This window comes from Rhinoderma darwinii, chromosome 3 (assembly GCF_050947455.1).
Source record: "Rhinoderma darwinii isolate aRhiDar2 chromosome 3, aRhiDar2.hap1, whole genome shotgun sequence".
NCBI lineage: Eukaryota > Metazoa > Chordata > Amphibia > Anura > Rhinodermatidae > Rhinoderma > Rhinoderma darwinii.
This window is the reverse complement of record NC_134689.1, coordinates 329744806-329761014: the sequence shown is the minus strand read 5'-3', so window position 1 is coordinate 329761014 and position 16209 is coordinate 329744806. Positions and strand designations below refer to the sequence as shown.

The 16209-nt window shown below is 44.5% G+C and overlaps 2 protein-coding genes and 6 non-coding genes across 9 annotated transcripts in view; 7 read left to right on the top strand and 1 right to left on the bottom strand.

Annotated features, from left to right (window-relative positions):
- Positions 1-1172, bottom strand: part of ZWILCH (zwilch kinetochore protein) — a 62479-nt gene extending 61307 nt beyond the window's left edge. Inside the window, exon 1 of one of the 2 annotated variants that reach the window (XM_075858324.1) lies at positions 970-1172. In XM_075858324.1, the coding sequence (XP_075714439.1) occupies positions 970-1022 (53 nt within the window). In that variant the 5' untranslated portion in view covers positions 1023-1172. The remainder of the gene's footprint in view (positions 1-969) is intronic. The other variant, XM_075858323.1, reaches the window with a different exon arrangement.
- A 271-nt stretch (positions 1173-1443) lies between these two features.
- Positions 1444-11242, top strand: RPL4 (ribosomal protein L4). The gene is made up of 10 exons (XM_075858328.1): positions 1444-1551; positions 2321-2492; positions 4421-4527; positions 4730-4868; positions 7753-7877; positions 9546-9675; positions 9852-10008; positions 10601-10684; positions 10892-11012; positions 11120-11242. The coding sequence occupies exons 1-10, from the start codon at positions 1549-1551 to the stop codon at positions 11186-11188; spliced, it is 1107 nt and encodes a 368-aa protein (XP_075714443.1). The 5' UTR covers positions 1444-1548; the 3' UTR covers positions 11189-11242.
- Positions 2145-2242, top strand: LOC142751359 (small nucleolar RNA SNORD16). Its single transcript, XR_012882906.1, has one exon. It is a non-coding gene; the product is annotated as a small nucleolar RNA SNORD16 (small nucleolar RNA).
- On the top strand, positions 4279-4349 carry LOC142751344 (small nucleolar RNA SNORD18). Its single transcript, XR_012882892.1, has one exon. It is a non-coding gene; the product is annotated as a small nucleolar RNA SNORD18 (small nucleolar RNA).
- LOC142751358 (small nucleolar RNA SNORD16) lies at positions 4562-4662 on the top strand. Its single transcript, XR_012882905.1, has one exon. It is a non-coding gene; the product is annotated as a small nucleolar RNA SNORD16 (small nucleolar RNA).
- Positions 9703-9773, top strand: LOC142751348 (small nucleolar RNA SNORD18). The gene has a single exon (XR_012882895.1). It is a non-coding gene; the product is annotated as a small nucleolar RNA SNORD18 (small nucleolar RNA).
- On the top strand, positions 10454-10524 carry LOC142751346 (small nucleolar RNA SNORD18). The gene has a single exon (XR_012882894.1). It is a non-coding gene; the product is annotated as a small nucleolar RNA SNORD18 (small nucleolar RNA).
- Positions 10749-10818, top strand: LOC142751349 (small nucleolar RNA SNORD18). The gene has a single exon (XR_012882896.1). It is a non-coding gene; the product is annotated as a small nucleolar RNA SNORD18 (small nucleolar RNA).
- Positions 11243-16209: the final 4967 nt, after the last annotated feature.

The window sequence follows — 16209 nt, the reverse complement described above, 5'->3', positions numbered from 1 at the left end:
CTGTATGGCGTTACCTACAGGGGGGGCTGTATGGCGTTACCTACAGGGGGGGCTGTATGGCGTTACCTACAGGGGGGGCTGTATGGCGTTACCTACAGGGGGGGCTGTATGGCGTTACCTACAGGGGGCCTGTATGGCGTTACCTACAGGGGGGCTGTATGGCGTTACCTACAGGGGGGCTGTATGGCGTTACCTACAGGGGGGCTGTATGGCGTTACCTACAGGGGGGGCTGTATGGCGTTACCTACAGGGGGGGCTGTATGGCGTTACCTACAGGGGGGGCTGTATGGCGTTACCTACAGGGGGGGCTGTATGGCGTTACCTACAGGGGGGGCTGTATGGCGTTACCTACAGGGGGGGCTGTATGGCGTTACCTACAGGGGGGGCTGTATGGCGTTACCTACAGGGGGGCTGTATGGCGTTACCTACAGGGGGGACTGTATGGTGTGATCTACAGGGGGGGCTGTATGTCGTTACCTACAGGGGGGACTATGGCGTTACCTACAGGGGGGGCTGTATGGCGTTACCTACAGGGGGGGCTGTATGCGTTATCTACAGGGGGGCTGTATGGCGTTATCTACAGGGGGCTGTATGGCGTTATCTACAGGGGGGCTGTATGGCGTTATCTACAGGGGGATGTATGGCGCTATCTACAGAGGGGGCTGTATGGTGTTATCTACAGGGGGGCTGTAAGAGGTTATCTACAGGGGGGGGGCTGTATGGCGTTATCTACAGGGGGATGTATGGCGCTATCTACAGAGGGGGCTGTATGGCATTATCTACAGGGGGGGCTGTAAAGAAGGCACTATCTACAAGGGGGGGTTGTGTGACACCCAGGGGAGGGGGGGCCCCAGTCAAAAGTTTGCTATGGGGCCCAGTCTTTCCTAGTTACGCCCCTGGTCCCAGCACACCAGTAGTGTAAAACCAGACTATTGCTAATGATCTCTCACTGGTCACGACCTCACAGACCTGATAAGAAACCCGTGAAGCTCCTCGGCCGCTTGGTGTCTTTGCTTCCACATTATTGTCCTCCAGCTCCAAACCAAATTGCGCGGGCAGCAGCTGTCACAGAAGTCACCGGCACCGGAAGTACTACACCGTCCTCAACGAGGCATAAAATGCTAAAACATAACAAAATAACATTATACGCGGTCATCTTACTTTTTGCATAAAATACACGACATTCTGACAGTACTTTTAGTGTTTTATTGTATTTTTACAAAACTTTCGCCCACGTCATTTCAGAGACCGATAGTTAAAACAAGACCTTCCGCGGCGTAAAATAGTCCCAGCAGGAGTGACTGGATTTTTAATATTGTTTACACTCAATCACTGTATCCAGAGCTCTAGTGCGATACTAGGAAAGTTATTGTATTTTTCGTGGTATAATTTTACTTCCTAATTGTTTTATATCACAAATGTCCCGATCATAATACGATCCGTCGCCACGCCTCTTCCTGGCGGGGGGATATAGCGACACGGGGCTCTCTTTCCTCCCTTTTCTTTCTGTGGCCGCCATCGAGCAGCAGCCAGGAGCCGGCGGTCAGCATGGTGAGCTTGGGTTGGGGTTATTGGTTTATGCATGTTACCCCAAAAATATATGCAGCATGGGTCGTGTCTTGTGTAGACCAACACCCCGGTGTGTTTTGGTCTGATATCCCTTCTGTATGTACTAGGCCGCAGCCACGTTAGTGCCTCGTGTGAGGAGGCCGGGGATCCTCCATGCTCCTAGTCATACAGTGAGGCGGCACATGGTCACTACTCCCTACTATGATGGCTCACCTACATATACTATACGGGATGATTCTGCAACAAATGACTCCTCGTGTGGAGCGGGACATACTCTGTAATGGCTTCCTGTGTAGCTTTATATTCAGTCATTGATGGGTGGGTGTACATATAGTGTGGGTCTGGGGTAGCTGAAAGCTTTCCAATATTTTTTTTTTTATAATACATTAGTGTAGTTGTGGCCTTATCTTAGTACCCTGAGGCATTGTGTATGTAGCAGAGCTTAGTTGGCTTATTCTCATGCCTTGTGTAAATGATTCATAGGGGGATGGGTGCGTATGAACATATAAACTTTACTACCCGCAAGTATTAGGTGTCCTTATGTGAGAATTTTCTCCTCCCTTAGTTTGTTTTTATGCAATGATGGTGTAATTTGCGTCTTACCTGGTAGTCGGTGACGGTTGCCTGCTGTCAATGGCTGATACCACGGACTGACGACACTTGAGTCTGAGCATAGTGATGTGTTCTGTATCATGTGCAGGGTGATGTGGCATGATGTGATCTTAATCCCATTTATTCTTCCTCACTCTAGGCCTGCGCTCGTCCTTTGATATCGGTTTTCTCTGAAAAGGGGGAAGCTTCAGGCAAGAATGTTACTATGCCTGCTGTGTTCAAGGCTCCTATACGCCCAGATATAGTTAACTTTGTCCACACCAACCTTCGCAAGAACAACAGGCAGCCATATGCAGTGAGCAAGCTTGCCGGTATGTCCTTTAGTAGATAGGGCTATGTAATGTGTATAATAAAACCATGGGGCAGATTTACTATTGGTCCAGAATTCTGGCCTCCGTTGCACCTTTTTGGTGCATATAATTTTAGTCAAATTTACCAATGCAATGTGCCAAAAAAATGATTGAGTTGCCTGACGAGGCGTGTGACTTTGTGGTGTAGGGGGTGTGGCTTAAAACATGGCGTGTTTGCACCAAAAAGCATAACAAGTGGTGTTAGAAATGTCTAAAGGTGCGCCAAATTTGTCATCCAGCACGAGTCACTAAGTTTGCTGCGTCTCGTCTAGTTCTAAGGGCCTGTTCACATCAGCGTTGAGTTTCTCCATCTGAGCTTTCCGTCGGGGGAACCAGTCAACGGAAATCATAGCTTCCGTTTTTCAATGGTGACGAAAACTTTGCTAATGGTTTTCGTTTGTTACCGTTCCGACACTGTTCTGTTGCCTGATGCAATCAATAGCGCAGTCCACTGCGCTATTGATTCTGTCAAATAACGGAACCCTGTCAACGGTGACTATCGGAAGCCATTAGCAAATTTTCCGTCGTATTGAAATCAATGGTGATGCAAACGGAAGCTGACGTTTCCGTTAAGGGGTTAACCCGACGGAAAGCTCAGACAGAACCCCTCAATGGAAAGCGATGCTGATGTGAAAACAGCCTAAGCTGTCTGAATTTAAGACCGTATTGGTAATTCTGCTCCATTGTGTGAGCTTGCACGTTTTTCCATCATTCTGATGTTTTGTCCCTGTTTAAGGCCTCATGCGCACGACCGTATTTTTTCCCACCCGTGAATACTGGCGTAAATACGGGTCCGGTGTCACACGTATTCGACCCGTTTTGCACCAGTATTTACGGACCCGTGCCCGTAAATATGGGTCCGGTGTCACCCGTATTGACGGGCACGTTTTTGGCGGCAAAATAGCACTGCACTAATCGGCAGCCCCTTCTCGTGCAGTGCAGTCTATGAGCCCTTTCTGTAATAAAAGTTAAAGAAATTCATACTTACCCGGCCGTTGTCTTGGTGACGCGTCCCTCTCTTCACATCCAACCCGACATCCCTGGATGACGCGGCAGTCCATGTGACCGCTGCAGCGGTCACATGGGCTGAAATGTCATCCAGGGACGGCCAGGACGTCGGGCCGGATGTCGAGAGGGACGCGTCACCAAGGCAACGGCCGGGAGACAGGACTGGAGGAAGCAGGAAGTTCTCGGTAAGTATGAACGTCTTTTATTTTTTACAGGTTGCTCTTTATTCTGATCGGTAGTCACTGTCCAGGGTGCTGAAAAAGTTACTGCCGATCAGTTAACTCTTTCAGCTCCCTGGACAGTGACTATTTACTGACGTCGCTTAGCAACGCTGCCGTAATGACGGGTGCACACATGTAGCCACCCGTCATTACGGGAGCACCATAGACTTCTATGGACTGTCCGTGCCTTTATTACGGCCTGAAATAGGACATGTTCTATCTCTTTCAACGGCACGGGCACCTTCCCGTAAGAAAACGGGAAGGTACCCGTGGCCAATAGAAGTCTATGAGCCCGTTATTACGGGTCGTAATTACGACCCGTAATAACGGGAGTTTTTACAGTCGTGTGCATGAGGCTTTAACTGTCTATTCTGGAAGTAATACATGGACCCCCTAAGGTGTTGTAATTTTAGTAGAACTGTGGGGAGGGTCTGGGTGTTACCTCTGGATTAGGGATGCAATACAGGAGTCAGATGGAGTCTTTTACCGTGCCATATATAACTAGACTTTATTATTTTCTTACATGATGAGATCCACTTCATTGGTCCGTGTTTCTGAAACTAATGATAATTGTGGAAGTTCTGATGTTTAATGAGATTTTTTTGCTAAACACAGCAAAGATTCCTCTTTACAATGTTAACAGTAACTTTCTGTTTCCAGGTCACCAAACCAGTGCCGAATCATGGGGAACAGGAAGGGCTGTTGCCCGTATTCCCCGTGTCCGTGGAGGTGGAACTCACCGCTCCGGTCAGGGTGCATTTGGAAACGTATCCTTTACCAAACAGGTTTTTTTGTGCTGCTTGCAATGATGTCGTAATTTGCGTCTTACTCGACACTCTGCGACAGTTGCCTGCTGTCATAGTGCAGGTGTGGATGACTGACGAAAACTTAAACTCTGAGCGAGATTGTTTTAAAGGAGAGTTTTAATCTTTTAGAATCTGTATTAGTTTTCCTTGACTAATACTATAGATGTGCCGTGGAGGGCGAATGTTTGCCCCTACCAAGACCTGGAGGCGCTGGCATCGTAGAGTCAATATAACTCAGAAGAGATATGCAGTTTGCTCTGCACTGGCTGCTTCAGCCCTCCCTGCACTTGTCATGTCTAAAGGTAAGACAGAGGGCTGGCTAGTGTACCATGTGGCTTCTCCATGTTAGGCTTTGGAGTTGAGCATTACTGTGTCCTACACTGTTCTCAAATACCTAACATAGTATTGAGCATATGATGCATGATTTGGCACTATACCATTATAAGGAATTGTAAGCTAACCTATGCACTGACTTTTTTTTTTTTTAATCAAGTTTTTATTAAATAACCATCATACATTCTACATATGTAAACCAGAGAAGAATAGATTTTCAGTTTCGTTACAGAATATCCAATACATTTAAAGTGAGCCCCTGTCCCTTCCGTCCAACTTAAAGAGGCTCTGTCACCAGATTTTGCAACCCCTATCTGCTATTGCAGCAGATCGGCGCTGCAATGTAGATTACAGTAACGTTTTTATTTTTAAAAAACGAGCATTTTTGGCCAAGTTATGACCATTATTGTATTTATGCAAATGAGGCTTGCAAAAGTCCAAGTGGGTGTGTTGAAAAGTAAAAGTACAACTGGGCGTGTATTATGTGCGTACATCGGGGCGTGTTTACTACTTTTACTAGCTGGGCGTTGTGTATAGAAGTGTCATCCACTTCTCTTCACAACGCCCAGCTTCTGGCAGTGCAGACACAGCCGTGTTCCCCAGAGATCACGCTGTGACGTCACTCACAGGTCCTGCATCGTGTCGGCACCAGAGGCTACAGATGATTCTGCAGCAGCATCGGCGTTTGCAGGTAAGTCGATGTAGCTACTTACCTGCAAACGCTGATGCTGCTGCAGAATCAACTGTAGCCTCTGGTGCCGACATGATGCAGGACCTGTGAGTGACGTCACAGTGCTGCACTGCCAGAAGCTGGGCGTTCTGAAGAGAAGTGGATGATACTTCTCATCAGAACGCCCAGCTAGTAAAAGTAGTAAACACGCCCCGATGTACGCACATAATACACGCCCACTTGTACTTTTACTTTTCAACACGCCCAGTTGGACTTTTGCAAGCCTCATTTGCATAAATACGAAAATGATCATAACTTGGCCAAAAATGCTCGTTTTTTAAAAATAAAAACTTTACTGTAATCTACATTGCAGCGCCTATCTGCTGCAATAGCAGATAGGGGCTGCAAAATCTGGTGACAGAGCCTCTTTAACTACCCCCCGCACCGCAGTACCTCCTTCTTTCCCTGGCTCTTCCAACCAGTCAACCCAATGCATCATTCTGGCAAAGCAAAAAGAAATAAACAGAAAGGAACTACCGTGTTTCCCCGATAGTAAGACACCCCCGATTGTAAGACGTATCGGGGGTTTCAGGGGGGTCGGCTAATATAAGCCGTACCCCGAAAGTAAGACATATGTCTTACTTTCGGGGAAACACGGGGGTATTGCCGCCTCCTGCCCACTTCCGCGCCGCCCCCCTCTCCATACGTCTCCATCAGCGGCAGGAGCACGGCTGTTATACACAGCCTGGCTCCTGCTGCAACTGCCGGAATCGAAGCGCGCGCCGATTCCGGCAGTTTAACCCATTAAATGCCGCTGTCAATAGTGACAGCGGCATTTAATGTGTTTGACAGAGGGGGGAGCTCCCTCTGTCACCCGATCGGCGCCCCCGCAAACAAATCGCGGGTCGCCGTCGGGTTTCCATGACAGCCGGGGGTCTAACAAAGACCCCCAGGTCTGCCTTCAGCATCTGCCTGTTAGGCGATGCCGGAGGCATGACCTAATAGGTTGCCTGTCAGTTTTACACTGACAGGCAATAATGCTTCGGTATACTAAGTATACCAAAGCATTATATATGCGATCGGCACATCGCATAGTGAAGTCCCCTGGTGGGACTAAAAAAAAAAATGTAAAACAGTTAAATAAAGTTTGTGAAAAAAAAAAAAAAAAAAATTCGACAATTTTTTTACAATATAAGACATACCCCGAAAGTAAGACATAGTCGGGCTTTTGGGGATAAAAAGAAAGTAAGACACTGTCTTACTTTCGGGGAAACACGGTAGAAAAAATCCCCTGGCCAAATCACCTTAAGAAGTCTCCTACTGCCCTGCCGTTCCATAACTGTGTACCCTTCTATACACTGACTTTAGATGATGGGAGTCTTACAAATGTATAATATGGGTAAGGGCATGTTCACATCACCGTTCATTTCCGTTCCGGGGGTTCTGTCGGGTGAACCCCCCAACGGAAAGTGCCAGCACAGCTTCCGTTTCAGTCACCATTGATCTCAATGGTGACGGAAACATCCCTGATGGTTTCCGTTCGTCACCATTCCAGGTGGTTTCCGGCTTTCCGACGGAATCAATAGCGAAGTCGACTACGCTATTGATTCCGTCTGAAAGCCGGAATGGTGACGAACGGAAACAATTAGCGATGTTTCCGTCACCATTGAGATCAATGGTGACTGAAACGGAAGCTGTGCTGTCACTTTTCGTTGCGGGGTTCACCCGACGGAAACCTCCGACGGAAAGCGAATGGTGATGTGAACAGGCCCTAAGTTGCATTATGCTGCTTGCTCTGGTATCTTAATGATCTCTCACCACAATTAATATACTGAAAGATGATGGAGAGCTCTTTAGGCATATCCTTGATGTTGGTTGCTAACTACAGACCAGCCTCTAAGTTTTTGCTCTAAACAGGATCAACAGTGACAGCATTTGCTATTATAAATCTTTCTATACTGCAGCTTTTTGTTGTCCATAGGCTGTATTGTATGGGTGCTAATGGATAATCTAGCTGCCAGTCTTTTATTTAGAATTTACATTGAAGTTAACACTTGTTTGAAAACTCCCTTGAAGTCTTAAGTCATCTTGTATTATCTGTGCTAAACCCGCCTCAAGACGTGACTACGTTGCTTCATTTATTGTATTACACAGAGGGCAAATTATTTGCGTGTTATATTTAGGCCACCGTATTGAGGAGATTCCAGAGGTCCCTTTGGTTGTTGAAGATAAAGTTGAAAGCTACAAGAAAACAAAGGAAGCTGTCCTGCTGCTGAAGAAATTGAAAGCCTGGAATGACATCAAGAAGGTGAGGTAATCATGGTGAAACAAGTCAAAGCTTCATGCTATAGTGTTTTTTTTGTTCCTTTCCCTTTCAAACCGGTGACTATGTAGCTATCCACTATTTTACACAAGAGTTTCCCATTGCCTGCTACTAGGTGTTTTAAGTGTAGGAGTCATGATAGATGGAATAGTTAAAATAAAAGCTCCCCCACTTTTTTTTTTCCTCCCACTTATTTTAGGAGCCGGTCCTTATGTTATCCTTTTATTTGTCATTAGGAAAGACTGTCTTTGATTAGATGGCTATATTGAGATGCTCTGTTCAGGGGCACAGGAAGACATTCATATGAGGTCACTGTTAAAGCCAGTCTAAGGTGATCACAGTTGCAACAACATTCTGTCAAGACTTCTGATCACAAGTGAAACATTGAGCCTTCATGTATGATTTCATGTCAAATTTCTATGTATGAATTATTATGTAAATATACAGATGTGTCCACCCATACCGTTGCTGTAATTTTATTAAAGGCTATGTACACCTTTCATAGGGTTTTTTTCTTATCAAAAATATCTGTTTGGTGCAACTTCCTAAATACATTTTATTAAAAATTACTTTTACTTTTTGTATAGAGCAGCTGTAGCGATCAGGCCTACGGGACTGACTGTTTCAGTGTCAGCGGGTCCTGCATGTCTGACACGCAGGACCTGCTTTCACTGAACCAGACAGTCCTGCAGACCAGACTGATTCAGGTCTTGGCGAACGACAACTGCTCTGTATACAAGGATACAAAGCAGTTGTATCTCAAAGTAAATTATTTTTTAATAAAATATTTGGGAGGTTGCACCAATCACACTGATACAAATTTTATTTAAAGAGGACCTTTCACCCTTCCATACTGTGCAGTATGTAATGGGCAGTGCTTCGAACTTCCTGTTTACATATTGGTGCCGTTCTATATTCGTGCCGATATTGTAAATAAGCCCCTGAACTGTCAATGGGGCGTGTTACTGACACTGGCCAGTGGCGTTGGAGCTGTGCGTGCACAACTCCTGCATCGCTGCAGGCCATACTCCCGCCGCCATGGAACACAAGAATTCACCTCTTCTGTTCCACAACGGCGGTGTTGCGCGTGCACACGCTCTCCTCTCCATCTCGTCAATCAGTGAAGGAAAGACTGATCTTGTGAGATCACACAGCACAAGCAGCTGTTACACTGCTTAGCTGATTGGACAGTGTCACAGCGATGGTAACATGCCCCATTGACCGTTTAGAGGGTTATTTACATATAGGGTGCCAAATATAACCGCACCGATATGTAAATAAAGGAGTAAGTTTGAAAAATTTCAAGTGAAACAGGGTTTGCGAAGCACTGCACACGTATGGGCAGGTGAAAAGTTCTCTTTCAAATAACAAACTCAAAGGTGTACATTGCCGTTAAGGACCCCAACTTCTCATGAAATTCAACATGGGATGACATATCACTCATCTCGGGATTTGTTAAGGAAAGTTACTGGAGGACACCTCTGTAATACACTGGACTACTATGGATCTGAATGATGTGAATTGTCCTGAAACTGCATATAGGTCAGGCTCAATTTAACTTAACATTCTGCCTACCCATTTGCCAGACGTCTATTTGTTTTAGATTTTCTATCTTCAACATTTACATAACTGTTTTATTTTTTTTCTATCTAGGTCTATGCTTCTCAGCGTATGCGTGCTGGTAAGGGTAAAATGAGAAACCGCCGCCGCGTCCAGCGCAGAGGACCTTGTGTTATCTACAACGATGATAATGGCATTGTTAAAGCCTTCAGAAATATCCCAGGTACTGAGAGCTCTTAAGAAGTGATCCAAGGAATGATGATTTTCCACTTCATTGGTCCGTGTTTCTGAAACCTGTGATTTCATGGAAGTTCTGACCTTGCTGTAAACCTAATGAGTAATGGGTTTCTGGATGCTGTGGTGTGTCCAGATAGAATAATTTATTTGTTCACCTTCTAGGAATCACACTCCTCAGTGTAAACAAACTGAACCTTTTGAGGTTGGCTCCAGGTGGTCATGTTGGACGGTTCTGCATCTGGACAGAAAGTGCCTTCCGCAAGCTGGATGAACTCTATGGCACATGGCGTAAATCAGCTAGCCTGAAGGCAGATTACAAGTACGTAAACTAATGAAATTTGTGCAAAACTCTATTGGACTATTCTTTTTTTTTTTAGTAGGATCAAAGTCCTGTTTCCTCAGTGTCAGGCTGGATTCACACGACCATGTTACATCCGTAATGGACGGAACGTATTTCGGCTGGAAGACCCGGACCGAACACAGTGCAGGGAGCTGGGCTCCTAGCATCATACTTATGTACGATGCTAGGAGTCCCTGCCTCGCTGCAGGACAACTGTCCCGTACTGTATCATGTTTTCAGTACGAGACAGTTGTCCGGCAGCGAGGCAGGGACTCCTAGCATCGTACATAAGTATGATGCTAGGAGCCTGGCACCCTGCAGTGTGTTCGGTCCAGGTCTTCTGGCCGAAATACGTTCCGTCCATTACGGACGTTACATGGTCGTGTGAATCCAGCCTTACACGTTTGCTGTCAGATATCTAGCTGTTTTATGATGAGCTACACTTCATGGTCCGTGTTTCTGATACTCCATGATATTAGTGGAAGATCTGAATAACTGCAATCTGCCATCTACTTCATAGATGAATCTCAAGAGCTACGCTTGCTTACTACTGCGATTTTTCTTTTTGCAGCCTTCCCATGCACAAGATGACAAACACAGATCTGAGCAGAATCCTGAAGAGTCAAGAGATCCAGAAGGCTCTGCGTGCTCCAATGTATGTTTGTTTGTCCACATTGTACAGACTTTTAAAAGTACTTATAGTATCTATTAACACTTCAATTGTATGATGATTTCCACTTCATTGGTCCGTGTTTCTGAATTTGTGACGTGAATGGAAGCTCTGACTGTAATATAGATGAGGGTGCAGTGTCTTTAGTGTCAGTAAATGATAGAACTGATCTTGTACGCACTTCAATTGCAGTAAGAAGGTGAAGCGCAGAGAGCTCAAGAAGAACCCACTGAAGAACTTGAGAATTATGATGAGGCTCAATCCATATGCAAAAACAGCAAAACGCAATGCCATCCTGCGCCAGGCTGAGAACGTGAGTGATCTTTAGAGTTCTATTCACCCACCTATTTACACTTGTAATTATTGCACCGACTGTAACAGAAAGTTTAATGGTTTGTAATATCTTCATTTTTATTTCAGATTAAGACAAAGATAACGAAACGGGAGGCCGTAGCAGCCGCTGCAGCAGCCAAGAAATCTAAAATCTGACTTGCTGAAGCTCAGCACTTTAGATTTATTCTCAATAAATGCTGTTAATATGAAGCGTTTGTTTTTATTTCGGTCTACAAACCTTACACGGCTACATCTTGAGTTGGTGTGTAGAAGCAAATCATGCTTAAAGGGGTTCTCCAGGACTTGGTAAAGGCCATCAGTTTCAAAGTATAGTCTTTATTGTGGAGCGAGTTATTTTTGGATTTCTGTCTCCCTCGACTGCATTGCATCCAAGAAATTTACACATGGTGCTGTTCCAATCTTTGGTTATTTTGGATATGTACATGTAGACATAGGCAGAATGTGTAAACTTTGCTTGGCTTAGACAGAAACAATATTTGTGTGAACAGACAGGTTTCTATTTTATAGTGTAGAAATTTAGGTGGTGTAAGGCATTCTGTACAGTGCCTTAGTTTCACACATTGCCAGAATATGCACCTTTTGTGTGGGTTTGACTCCAAGTAAGATTATTGCTACCCTTAGGCCCTGTTCACACAGAGTTCATTGACGCGGAAACCGCTCTGCAAAACGCCAAAAAAACACCTGAAAATGCCTCCATTGATTTCAATAGGAGGCAGATGAGGTTTTTACCAGGGGTGGAAAATCTGCATCACCGTAAAAAGGTGACATGACCTATCTTGAGGCAGTTTCCTCCTCCAAAACCATTTAAATTAGTCAAACTGGAAATAAACTCGAGTATTGACAAATTTTTGTCAAACCACTGTGCAAAAATGTCCAGTTTATGCAGGAGGAATTTTCCTCCTGCAAAAAACTGAACACAGCTGTAAGTACTGTGTTCACCACTAGCTGTTTGGACCTAGGTAAGGCTTTGTTAAAACTCTTATTAGTTTTGTATTTACAGGAGCCATGAGTAATCACTTTTGTAATGGAGCCTAGCTGAGTTTCCTAAGGTTTCCGCCTACCTCAATGGAGATTTACCTATACTTGAAGGAGGTTAAGGACAGTCAAGAGGATCTGATAGAACATAGTTTTTAGAGCGTCTATATAGATGTTAAAGGGAATGTATCTCAAAAAAAAAAAAAAATACTTTTTATGTTAGTATATATGATTACATATTTTAATTTTTTCACAAGTCAGGAAATATTATAAATTAGATTCTAATTTAAAACTTTTCCATGTGCTGTTCATTAGAGGGAGCAATTCCCAAAATTGCAGCATTGGCATGTGGTAAAGCAATGAGGTTGCTTTATGCTGCAAAATTGGAGAAGACACTAGTGGCCTCAAACAATTCTCCCTCCTTTATCCTGGCTTGTGCCAGGAGAAAGGAGGTGGTTTAATGTTCAAACCTCCTACACTGTGTGCTGCCATTTTTTGAGCGAATGCACAGTGTAGGAGGATTAGATACAGTGGGAATCACACAGTAGAACACGAACATACATGCATACATACCTTACTTGCTCCTGCTGCCTCCGCTCCTAGTCCTTGCTTCTGAACTTAAGGACGGAAGACGCGATGAAGTAGTCATCTTACTGTCCGGCCGCGGTTTCCGGTCCACATGAAAATGGAGCTGGATGGCACTCTGCCGAAGACCTTCCCTTTGGACTGTGGGCTATAGTGAATGGAACGGCTCCCGTTCGCATTCACTATGGGGATGTATGTGCTGTATTACATCTCTGTATGTGTTAATCGTTAAAAATAAATTGCAGCCCCCATAGAGAAGGAAAACACAAATAAATACAATTTATTTTAATAACATACTAAAAGCAAAAACATGTGCTGTGCCATGGGTTTTTGCACATGCTTCACACTATTGAATGCCATTTCTTTAAGGTTTTTAGACTTCCACAAGACATGGAACATATAATAATCTTTATATAGTGTCAACATCTCACAAAGTGCAAAATCTTACAGTGACAAGTAATTACCAATTCATGTAAGTTTAGTGAGAGCCTTGCTTACAATCTGAGGAAATACAGGTAACACTAGATGTAAGTGATTTGTACTATGGTCCAGCAATCTGTTATGCAGAATTGAGCCAGTCACCCAGCTAAGATTTGAGCAGTAGTAAGAGGAGTGAAGAGATGAGTTTTTGCACACGCTTAACTTGGAATTAGACCACTTTCACGTTAGTCTGTTTTGCATCAGTATTTGTAAGCCAAACTAGGAATGAGTCCCAAAAACATGAGTACACCCTTTTATTAAGTTTATGTTCCATTCCTGGATTTGGTTTACGAATACTAATGTAAATGGAGGGAACCAAAGGTGCTCAGTTTTTAAGTGTTTCAGACCGGGCATAATAGACAGCGGACAATCACTGGTGTATTAGAGCGGGGGTGATGTCACGGAAAGAGGAATATAATCGGGTGTCGCCAATGTACAAATGTTAACAAAGGTCAAGTCTACTGTCCTATAGGGGCTGTGTAGAGAGAAGAGGACCCTAGCCCTGAACTCAGGAATTCAAACATTAAGTGAAAGTAGTGCTTGCAAACGATGCACTTAAAGGGAACCTGTCACCAGCGGTTTACCTATTTACCCAGCCATATCTGGAGGAAGTGGGTGAATCATTTTTATATAACCCATAATAATCTTCGAAGTAGGCTCTACCATTTACGAGCGTCACAGACGCCTCGCATAATGCGAGGAGGAGCTTTTACGCCTGAAACGAGGCAGCTGGTTTGTCCTGAAAACAGTCTGTCTTTTCAGACGTATAAGCCACTTCTCGTGTGCACATACCCTTAAGGGTAAAGCCACACACCTTATGCAGGTTTTTGCAAGAGAAATGAACATGCTGCAGATTAGAGGCTCTGTCACCACATTATAAGTGCCCCATCGCCTACATAAGGAGATCCGCAGTATAATGTAGGTAACAGCAGTGATTTTTATTTAGAAAAAAATGATCTTGGCTTTATGCTAATTAGTTTCTTAATGCCCAACTAGGCGTGTTTTTACAGGGGAGTGTATGACGCTGACCAATCAGCGTCATGCACTTCTCTCCATTCATTTAGTCAGCGCATAGTGACACTGCGTTGTTCACTATGTGCGGTCTTATACGGACACATTAACGTTACTGAAGCGTTTAGACAGTGAATAGACATTCCTTCCAGCCAGGACGCCATGTCTATTCACAATCCTGGCACTTCGTTAACGTTTCTGAGGTACTTAGAGCAGAGCAAGCGTAATCTCGCGAGATCACGCTGTAAATGACAGGTTACAGCGAGATTACGCTTTGCGCTGCTGTAAATACCACAGAAACGTTAACGAAGTGCCAGGATTGTGAATAGACGTCCCGTCCTGGCTGGAAGGAATGTCTATTCACTGTCAGGACACTTCAGTAACGTTAATATGTCAGTATTCAGGTATGTTCACACACTAATTACGGACGTAATTCGGGCGTTTTTGCCCTGAATTACGTCCGAAAAATGCGCCTCAATAGAGTTGACAAACATCTGCCCATTGAAAGCAATGGGCTGACGTTTGTCTGTTCACACGAGGCGTATATTTAGGCGCCGCTGTCAAATGACGGCGCGTAAATAGACGCCCGCGTCAATGAAGTGACCTGTCACTTCTTGGGGCGTAATTGGAGCCGTTATTCATTGACTCCAATGAAAAGCAGCGCCAATTACAGCCGTAATGGACGCGGCGTTCAAGCGCCTGCACATGCCGTTACGGCAGAAATTACGGGGATGTTTTCTCCTGAAAACATCCCCGTAATTTCAGCCGTTACGGACGCTGCCGTGTGAACATACCCTTAGGGTATGTGCACACGATTTTGACAATTACGCCTGAAATTACGGAGAAAACAGCTGCATTTCAGACGTAATTGCTCGTACTCGCGTTTTGCGAGGCGTCAATTACGGGCGTAATTTGGAGCTGTTCTTCATTGGATTCAATGAAAAATAGCTCAAATTACGTCCCAAGAAGTGTCCTGCACTTCTTTGCCGAGGCTGTAATTTTACGCGCCGTCTTTTGATAGCGATGCGTAAAATTACAGGTCGTCGGCACAGTACATCGGCAAACCCATTGAAAGCAATGGGCGGACGTAACGTGATCGTGTGAACCCAGCCTTAGACAACACATAGTGAACAACGCAGTGTCACTATGCGCTGACTAAATGAATGGAGAGAAGTGCATGACACTGATTGGTCAGCGTCATACACTCCTGTACAACGCCCACTTGGTCTAAAGTAAAAACACACCCAGTTGGGCATTAAGAAACAAATTAGCATAAAGCTAAAATCGCTCCTAACGTAAAAATAGATCGTTTTTCTAAATAAAAATCACTGCTGTCACCTACATTATAGCGCCGATCCCATTATGTAGGAGATAGGGCACTTATAATGTGGTGACAGTCTCTTTAAAACCATAAACCACTCAAGGTCAATTTCCGCCCTTGTTTTCTGCAGTTTTCCACTGTAAGGCTACAGTTAGCGTAGCTAACCTTGGATGTGAAAAACGGCAGTGCACCTGTGGGGTGCAGTGTCACTGATCCCCCATAGACTAGTCTGGAGGGATGTGTGACATGCAGGAAAGTAGGGCATGTCCTATTTGACGGTGGTGTGAATGGCCCAATTGAAATAATTGAGTCTGTGACGGCCGTCACATGGATGAGATATACGCTCATCTGAATGAGCCCTATGTCAAGGAAACTTCTTCAAATCTCATCCACTTTGCTGCTACTGTAGTACACTGGCGTTTCCACACTGCAGTGTTTAGTTGTGTGTGGACTCCTTTCCATCATAAGCATTTATGGCATAAGCACATGAAATGCCAGAAATGCTTTGCTTGTTTCTCCATATGGGTACAATTACACGCAGCAGATTCTATTGCAGAAATTTTTGTGACTGAAAATAACTTCTATTCATCTAAATGAACTTGCAGAAATCCATGCTTACTGCAGAAACAACCAATTCGGATGAATGGAACTGATTTTCAGAAATTTTTGTAACGCAATCTGGTGGGTGTCACTGCACCCATGAAATCAAATGACTTCTTTATTGTACTGCTAGAGACCTAGTTAAGGCAGGATAGCAAATGGAAAACTTACCAGTGAAATTTTA